The sequence below is a fragment of the Bombina bombina genome, chromosome 7, assembly GCF_027579735.1.
Source record: "Bombina bombina isolate aBomBom1 chromosome 7, aBomBom1.pri, whole genome shotgun sequence".
NCBI lineage: Eukaryota > Metazoa > Chordata > Amphibia > Anura > Bombinatoridae > Bombina > Bombina bombina.
In genome coordinates, this window is record NC_069505.1 from 574,825,625 (window position 1) to 574,835,624 (window position 10,000).

The window sequence follows — 10,000 nt, forward strand, 5'->3', positions numbered from 1 at the left end:
ATCATCACAAATAAGCCGAGTGCACGTACCTAATAATTAAAGGGACATGGAAGTTAAGATTATGCTGGGCTTCTACATACCAACCATATTGCTGTAATTTTTGTTTTTTTCCAGCAAGGCAGAATCAGTTTTAAAACATCATATAAAAAAGAGAAAACAGAATTGTCCCCCTCTCTTTCTACTACTGCATGTGTGAACCACAATGCACATTCATCCTACTGGTTCACGTGGAGTATTTTGTTCTGGGAGACAGGGAAATACATCGGAAAAAAATACCAAAATGTACTCATTTGATAAAACAATGCTGCATTTTTAAAATGTAAAATGCTACAATTTCAATTTGTGTTTAATGTCCCTTTAAGATAATTTGCTTAAATTGGAGCAAGCAGTATCCAGCTTATATTGATGTATTGATGCTAATTAGTATAGAATGATATAAGGAGGCTCTATTGGTGGAGAATGAATAGCCAATGAAAACCTGACAAGATAAAGTAAAATGTATTCAGCACAGAAACCCCAATATTCTATCACTTTACCCCTATACTTGTCTATAGCACCCTCTAGTGTTCACATAATTAATCCCAATGATCCCCATCACTGTATCCTCTTTATCTGGCCCTGCAGCTCCCTCTGCAGTTCCTATAAAGACCCCACACATACAGCACTGTCAGCCGGTTGTTCCTAAAATGCTCCATCGTCGCTCACCGTAATGGTCGCCTGATTCTCACGCAACACTTTTGCCAGTCTCCCCACATCCTCTTCTCTGTCTCTCAGCTCCTTATGAAGACGTTCAACCTCTGCCTCTCTCTGGCGCGTTTCCTCAGCCAACGCCGCCTCTTTGGCCTGTTTAAATTGGATATAGTGTTATCATGAAAAGAGGCACCGCAAAGTTGTCTAATAATTTATTCATTGTTTTCAGACCGCTCCTTTATCTTTATTTTTACATTTGAGCTAGCTGATTTTGGCCATTGAAACTGCCACCCATACTGAAAATATGAATATGTGTGTATGCTCTGTAGAAAAGCTTTTTCAACACAAGGTAACAGCATAAATTAATCTTTCAGTGTGTGTGTGTGTGGGGGGGTGGTAAAGAGATATTTTTGTATCTGAAATAGCTGGTTTTTCTCATTGAACTCCCCTAGCCTTAATTAGCATTTCCAATACCTAATTATTAGACTCTGTGTACAAAAAGAGATAACATGAGCAGGTCTGCTCTTTCTGCAGGTCCAGCCCAATTAAATGACTATTTTTATCAGCTATTTCAAATACAAAAATAAACAGGAAGGAACAGTATGCCATACACTTAATACTCTGCAGTAGGTATAACAAGTCATATGGAACATATTAAGGGTAAATTCAATTCATATTCAAGAAGAATGTAAGTATTTTGTAGGTTAAAGTTGTAGAAACATAGATTTTGCCTGCAGATACAAATCATAGACTCATCTCTACCCAGATTCCCTATAAATATAAGCTTAATTAGTCTGTAGAATAGAGTTATGCTTATCCCAGGTACTCTTGGAGTCCCCCACAGTATTTGTCATTACCACCTCTAATGGAAGTTTATTACATGAATCAACCACCCTTTCTTTAAAAAAAACTGGTGCTTTAACTTATATCTACATTATTACATATCAGAAACATGGTGATGTCACTGCACGGTACCTTCAACTGCTGTTCTCGGTTCCTCAGGATCTCATTAACGTTTGTCTGTGGTTCCCCAGTGTCAGAGGTCAGCTGAAGGTTCAGTAGCAGACTTAGGCAGTCCTAGGAACAGAGAAGAAATACAGGAGAAAGAGAATGGTTTATATATATATATATATATATATATATATATATATAAAAAAAAACACGGGTGGGGTCAGCACTCTCAGGCCGGACCGGGTACACATCCTATGACCCTGTAACATGCACAGCCCTGGGTGCAAACCAGCACTCTCAGGAAGCTGCACTGTCACCAGAGTCGCAGGCAGTTAACCCCAGACAGGCCTGGGTGCAAGGCCCAAACAGGGGAAATTACAAAAAAAAAGTCCAGCACTCACAAGGTACCTGGGCTTTTCCCATTTGGCCAGATGCGGTAACTAACTCTTCCATTGCTGCTTTTTATCTTAGTTGTGAGCTTGTGAGTGAGTGCTGGACTTTTTCTGTGTGCTATATTAATGTATTATTTTTTTGTAATTTTCCCTGTTTCGGCCTGACTGGGGTTAACTGCCTGTGACTCTGGGGACAGCGCAGCTTCCTGAGAGTGCTGGTTTGCACTCAGGGCTGTGCATGTTGCAGGGTCATAGGATGTGTACCCGGTCCGGCCTGAGAGTGCTGACCCCACCCATGTTTTGTATATGTTTGGGGAGATTACATAAGCCTGTGATTGATTGTGAGCCTGCATTGTGTGGCTGTTTAGGGACCCAGGTTTATTTGGAAGAGACCTTGACGAGGTACCGGGGCTTTTCCCATTTGGCCAGATGTGGTAACTAACCCTTCCATTGCTGCTTTTTATTTTAGTTGAGAGCTTGTGAGTGAGTGCTGGACTTTTTCTGTGTTATATATATATATACTGTACATACTTACCTCTAACACCTCTTCTTTGCAGTTTAAGCTTCTTATGAGTTCCCGAACCAGCTCTTCCTGCCCTGTAGGGGAATCCTGTGACAGAAAACTTTATCTACCTTATTACTCTGCCGCTATATTTAATGCGCCCCCCCCGTGGCAGTTTCACATATGACTACTCTAAGGACTCTCATTTGCAAGAACACTAGATGGTAGCACTATTTTCTGCCATATACTGATCCGGACACCTACCTATCTTTACAACAAAGAATAGCATGTGATACCATAGTATGCTCGCTCTGAATCACAAAATACTTTTTGTGTGTGTTTCATATCCCTTTAATGCGACGTGACAGATAATATTTAATATGATGCAGATTTCATAGCCTGGGTGACCACATAGGGAGAGATATACACACAATCTGATTTTTTATTTTATAGTGTTAATTTAATGAACCATAAAATGATCTGTAGAGCAGACAACCTCAGTGTGTCACACTGTATCATTGTGTGACCTGACAGCTCTGTATTGCTGGATTAACAACAATAGCCAAATTTACTGAGCTGTAAAATAGTTTGTTTATTCACAGTCAAAAAATGTTGCTAATTTGGCATTTTTTTAATTTCACCCAATCTTCATTTTTGTAGGTCGAGGAGAGTAAAAGTTCTGTTCAACCCATATAAAAAAATTTCACAGAGCAGCATATGAAAAGAGGACATTAAAAAGTAATATTATATATATATATATATATATATATATATATCTTTAAAAAAATAAAAAAATAAAAAAAACTTTGCTTTTTGTCGAAAGAGATCTGGAACGTTAGTGATATTTTAAATGGAGTTATATTCATCAGTTATAATGAAGTTGTGCTATAACTTACTTTTTAATGCAGCGGTGAAATTCAGATTCCCACTTCCCAAGTAATTTTTAATGAGCTATTGGTTTGAACTGTTCTCCAATCAGCACTCTAGCCATACGGCACTTTTGTTGTAGCTAGAGCGCTGATTGGAGAATATTTCAAACTGTTAGCTCAACCAAAATATTACTTTTGAAGTGGGCGGACCAGTGCACAGGGTAGTTGTATTTCAGAGCTACATTAAGTAAATTATAGCACATCTTCATTACAACTGATGAATTAAACTGCATTTAAAATATCACTACCATTCCAGATCTATTTATACAAAGGGAAACGTTTACCATCACTTTAAACACTACAATTGAAGCCAATGTGAGGACTTTTCACTGTAGCCCCTGCCCTCAGTGTGATAAGAGTGGAGGGACAAGAAACCCAAAATGTTTCTTTCAATTTTCAAATAAAACAATATTTAAACAACATTCCAATTTACTTATTTTAAAAAAATGTTTCTTCATTCTCTTGGTGTCCTTTATTGAAGAGCAGTAATGCACTACTGGGAGCTAGCTGGACACATTTGTAAGAGGTGCAGCCACGAACAAGCAGCTAGCTCCCAGCTCCTAAACCTACCTAGGTATGCTTTTCAACAAATGATACCAAGATTTTCAGAGAACAAAGCAAATTAGATAATATAAGTACATTGGAAAGTTTTGTTTTTTTTAAATTGTATGCTCTGTCTGAATCATGAAAGAAAAATGGATTTCATATCCCTTTAAATTGCATTCTGTCAGTTCTGAGCATGAGCATATCTGACTCCCGGTTTATCTAATCTATTCACTTAATAATAAACCAACTATAGAAGTTTTATGACATCAGGCTAGATAAGCTTTCTGTAGAGACCTCAGCCTCGTTGTAGGGCTGTGACAGGAAATAATGGACACTGCACAAATTAAGTTTTAAAAAATAAAAATAAAGGAAAAATCTATGTAAATTGATGAATAGAACATATTTAAATTATTTGTATTTAGTAGATCTAAGTTTGCAAATGCTTTACCAAAAGTAACATTTTCACTGGACTCTAAATGAATAACACCCTTTCATCAGAAATTTTAGAGCACAACATCTTTGGAGAACTGGTCAAATTCCCATTTATTTATTTTTTGTACCCATTTTCAAGTTACCTGTTTTTCTTGGCCTGTAGACTTGTTCTGGGCTGTCTGCAGTTGAGTCTGTAACCATGTTAATGTGTTCTTGATACGTAGGGAGCGAGAGACCTGGGTTCTGCAAACCTGAGAAAGACAGATATTAGATAAGTGTGAGATGAAAAGAAAATGGTGAAGTGTGTAGTACCGTCACACTACACACTTGTCTCTATAAAAAGTCTGGTTAATCACACCCTGAAAGACCCTAAGGCCCATCTACAACATGTTGCTTTTGCACAATACACACCCAACCTGACAGATTCCACCATTGAGTCTGCAGTGAGTTTGTCAACCCTGGTTCTGCCCTCAACCTCCCAGTTCCACTTACTAACCTGGAAATTTTGGTAAGCATGCTTATCAACTGCAGCTAAAAACCAGAAGCAGCTGCATAACATTTTAATTATTGCTGTTGCCGTCACTTATGCTGTAGCTAAATTATAGATTTTTAAATGAGACAAAAGCCTTCACTACCAGCAGTAACCCGAGAAATAAGGAACAAAATTCAAATAATGTAAATAAATATATATTAAAACTTTGAATTATAAATTACAGTAAGCAGCTGTCTATGGGTATTTTTACTCATAGGAACCATAGCTATCTTTTCAGTAGATCTTTATGCACCATTTACTAACTGGGTAGGCGTCATGGTAACACTATCAGCCTTACTGATGTTAATAGTCTTCCCTTCTGGGTACCAATATTGTTAACTCTAGCAAATCTATCAAGATGCTGCAACACATCTTTATCTTGATTGTGATGTGTTTGGTAACATAAGCACTTCGGGGGGGGGACTAAAACAGCATGATAATTGAAGAAAGGAGAAATACAATAAAAAGGGGGAGAGCTAACACACAGGCAGATAAAGAAGTAAAGCAGAGAAGGAAGAATGAGAAAGAACAGAGAAAGAGAGAAAAGAAAAGGAAAAGAAGAGGAGAGAAGAAAATAAAAAGGAGAGAAAAAGGAAAAAAAGAGAAGAAAAGGAAAGAGAGAAAGAGAGAGAGAGAGAGAGAAAGAGAGAGAAAGAGAGAGAAAGAGAGAGAAAGAGAGAGAAAGAGAGAGAAAGAGAGAGAAAGAGAGAGAAAGAGAGAGAGAGAAAGAGAAAGAGAGAGAGAGAAAGAGAAAGAGAGAGAAAGAGAGAGAGAAAAAGAGAGAGAGAAAAAGAGAGAGAGAAAAAGAGAGAGAGAAAAAGAGAGAGAGAAAAAGAGAGAGAGAAAAAGAGAGAGAGAAAAAGAGAGAGAGAGAGAGAAAAAGAGAGAGAGAGAGAGAGAGAGAGAGAGAGAGAGAGAGAGAGAGAGAGAGAGAGAGAGAGAGAGAGAGAGAGAGAGAGAGAGAGAGAGAGAGAGAGAGAGAGAGAGAGAGAGAGAGAGAGAGAGAGAGAGAGAGAGAGAGAGAGAGAGAGAGAGAGAGAGAGAGAGAGAGAGAGAGAGAGAGAGAGAGAGAGAGAGAGAGAAAGAAAAAAAGAAAGAAAAAAAGAAAGAAAAAAAGAAAGAAAAAAAGAAAGAAGAAAAAAAAAGAAAGAAAGAAAAAAAAAAAAAAGAGAATAAAGGCAATAGAGAGGACAGAGAGAAGACAGAGAGAAGAAAGTGCAGAAAAAGACAAGAGAGGGGAGAGATAAATAATAGAGAGAGGAGACAAAGAGAAAAGAAGAATAAAGACAATAGAGAGGAGTGAGAAAGAGAGTGAGCGAGCAAACGAGAAAAAAAAACATCCGGAAATTAGAAAGAATAGTGAGAGAAGAAAAGAGTGAGTAAAAGTTGGATAGACAAGAGAAGGGAGAGAAGATAAAAATAAAGAAGAGAGAAAGAAGAGAGAGCAAAAAAGATTTTTTTTTAAAAAAAGGAGAAAGAAAAGAGAAAGAGAAATGACAAAAGAGTTGAAGAAAAAAAGATACTTCTACAAAAGGATCAACACATAATACACTTGTTTTGTTACCTCAGATCCAATGGCCATATATACATCCCAATCAGTGTCTTTTTCTTCTTCTTCAGGTAACTTTTCCGGTCTCAGATCTTCGTCTGTTCTGCTGTTTCTGGACACATGGCCTGATTCACTTTGACCAATTTTCTTCACAGGTATCTTACTCCGAGTTGGGGTCTTCACAGGACTGTATGTTATCGTCTTGAGGTTCCTCAGTGCCTCACACAACACTGGTGAAGGGGATGAGGAACGAGGAGGAGAAGACATAGCAGGGGAAGGTGGTTCCCAAACTTCTTCCTCCCCTGTAAGGGACAACCTTTCCAGAGAGGCTGTAGAAAATGATAAGACAGAACCCCTGCTACTGCCTCCACCAAAACTCCCCAGAGACTTGCTCCTAAGCAAGCCTGAGATGTCACTTTGCCCTCCATCTCCTCTACTATGTTTACGCCTCCGAGGAACAGTACAGACAACATCATAGTTGGCATCCGAAACTCTCCAGGATGAGCAAGAATGGCACTTGTCTCCTTTAGCACAACGTTGGCAGGTTACTCCCCTGTCTTCCCACCAGCTCTCATGCTCCCATAACGAACGGTCTTTTTCCAAGAGATTTTGATAAGTCTTTGTGGGTGACCCAGAGGAAAGAGAGCCTAAAGACCCATGAAAAGAGCTCAGACGGTCGGGAAAAGGAGAGCTGGGACATGAATTCTGATATCCAGGAGAAAGGGTATTATAGTAAGAATTATGATAGCCAGCTGTGTTAATATCATTACAAGAACCAGAAAACCTAGGATGAATCCTTTCATGAGGATCTGGAAGAGGAAGACCCCAGGCCCTTGCATGGATGGTACGTAAGGTGAGGGACAACTTATCCCTTTCAGAAAAAAGAAGGGCAGATCTTTGCGAATACAGTTGGCGCATACGAGACAATACAAGGTCATATCGATGAAAAATACTGAGAGAATGACAGCACTTGCCACAGAGAAACTCGGCATCTTCTGGCCTTCCTTTCCCTTGGCGAGATCTGTGAGAACTTCCTGGTTGGGATCTTGATAGAGGAATGTTTAGGACATGGGAGAATAGGATGGGTAGAGAACCAGAGCCCCCAAAAAGCCACTTGCGCCGTGAACCCCGGAGTGGGGAAGAACAGAGACGGCAGAGGTCAGACATGTCTGAATCGGAGGAAAGAAAATGTGTTAGATAAAAAAAATAGAACATTTAAGGGATATACAATTGTAAAAAGAAATGCTCTATGTGCTTAAAAGACCACTAAACACAGTAGATTTGCATAATCAATAAATGCATAATAAACAGAAAATGCTAAAATTCTTAGTTTAAATTTCAAATGAGTAGTAGATTTTTTTTTTCTGACAAATTTCAAAGTTGGTTACATTTTCCTTCCTAGCGCATCATGTGACAGCCATCAGCCAATAACAGAATGCATATACTGTAGGTATAGGTGCCTCAGAAAGTTTGAATATAAAAAGATTGTGCACATTTATATAAAGAAAGTGAATTGGAAAGTTGTTTAAAATTGACATGACAGTTTAATTTTGACTTGATTGTCCCTTTAAAGGGGACACAAGTCAAAATTAAACTTTCATGATTCAGATAGAGCAGCAATTTTAAGCAACTGTCTAATTTACTCCAATTATCAATTTTACTCCTACTATCAAAAAGCTTAGGAGCTGGCCAATTTTTGGTTTAGCACCTGGGTAGCACTTGCTGATTGGTGGCTACATTTAGACACCAATCAGCAAGAGCTACCCATGTTCTGAACCAAACATTTCTGGCTCCTAACCTTACATTTCTGCTTTTTCAAATAAAGATAGCAAGAGAATAAAGAAATATTGATAATAGGAGTAAATTAGAAAGTTGCTTAAAACTGCTCCTCTATCTCAATCATGAAAGAAAAAAAATTAGACTTTTAGTGTCCCTTTAACTCTTGCAGAAGGTCTAAACACATAGTTAAAAGAACATGATACCCAAATGGGGACTCATTGGAAAATTATGCAGAAAATCTAAACCATTTACTAGAAAATATCACCTGAACATTTCCATGTAAAAAAGTAAGATATTTTACCTCAAAATATCCTCAGTAGCCACATCCCATTATAAAGACATTTTAAGCAGCCAATCAGGATACTATTCCCAGGAATTACAGGGGAGTGTGCATCTGGCATGTGCAGACACATTCACTTTATTTCTCTCTAATGATGCTGATTGGGTGTTTTTTTCACCATGTAGAGGACAGTAACAAAAAAGGGGTTTTGAATGACAGAGCACTAAAGTAATTTTGAGGTAAAATATCTTCCTTTTTAACAGAGATGTTCATGTGTTATTTTCTGGTCAGATGTATACAGTTAAGCAGCATCACCTTCAAGTGATTTAGCTTACGTGTCCCTTTAAATTCAGCTCCAGAGTAGCAACGCACTACTGAGAGCTAGCTGAACAAATCTGCTTTTCAACAAAAGAGAACAAAGCAAAATTGATTGGAATTATGTGTGGGGGGGGGGGCGGCTTTCATATCCCTTTAAAAATTGTAAACATTCCACACAGCTTCATCTCTCCTTTTTTATTTTATTTTCCAAGTATTCTGATTCCTCTTTCATTGATTTCTGTATCTCAATTTGGAACTCATCCTGGTCTCTATAAGCCTAATATATCTCTCTCCTATGCATTAGAGCTGTCTATAATAGCACTGCACTGACATGAGGGAATCCCTGTTTAAAATGGACAGGGGAAGCTAAAGGATGAGGCACAGTACTCATTTGCATATCGATACCCATAAACACGGGGGTTTTCTGTGGTGCAGAAGTGCTTTACAGTGATCTATTGCAGTGCTCGACAAACCCAGGTGCCAGGAAGCCCTGGCACCCCATGAATTCCCCCCGCCCTATTCCCCTCCACCAGCCTCAGCTAAAATCTAGGCTTGCAAAGCTGCATCCTTTTCAGACCTTACAGCTGTGAATTACAAATCAAACTTTGGCTAAGCCCTTCCTCTAAAACCTCCTGCGAAGTCTCTTACCAATGATATATAAATTAATGGAATGGCTCCTATATTTTGAACAAATTTGCTCTGATTTATTGTGTGTTTAACAGGCATACTTGTTTTAGAAAAAAATGAAGATAAAAGTGGCAGAATATAGAGGCAGCAGGATACAAAATGACAAGGATACAGAGAAGCCAGGGGTAAATATGCCAGGAAGACAGATGACAGGATACAGAGGGGCCACAGGTAAAGATGTCAGGCCACAGGTGGGCAGCTAGGAGTATTCTGATGGACCAGGGTTAGTTATGGTAGAATACAGATGGGTAAGGGAAATATGTGGCAGGAAATAGAAGGGGCAGGTGTAGAGATGGCAGAATACAGAGGGGAAAGAGATAGTGATGCCAAGATACATAGGGATTAGGGGTACAGAGAGTAGTATACAGTAGGGACAGGAGTAGACCAATCAGTATTAAAGGGACATTAAACAC

General features: G+C 38.7%; 1 protein-coding gene across 1 annotated transcript in view; it reads right to left on the reverse strand.

Annotated features, from left to right (window-relative positions):
- The window catches only part of LOC128667092 (putative leucine-rich repeat-containing protein DDB_G0290503), a 33,066-nt gene that overhangs the window by 16,798 nt on the left and 6,268 nt on the right, over window positions 1–10,000 (reverse strand). The window contains exons 2-6 of the mRNA XM_053721984.1: window positions 6,539–7,692; window positions 4,586–4,693; window positions 2,569–2,643; window positions 1,666–1,767; window positions 706–843 (exon numbers count right to left, since the gene is read on the reverse strand). Coding sequence (XP_053577959.1) covers window positions 706–843; window positions 1,666–1,767; window positions 2,569–2,643; window positions 4,586–4,693; window positions 6,539–7,690 — 1,575 coding nt within the window. The 5' untranslated portion in view covers window positions 7,691–7,692. The remainder of the gene's footprint in view (window positions 1–705; window positions 844–1,665; window positions 1,768–2,568; window positions 2,644–4,585; window positions 4,694–6,538; window positions 7,693–10,000) is intronic.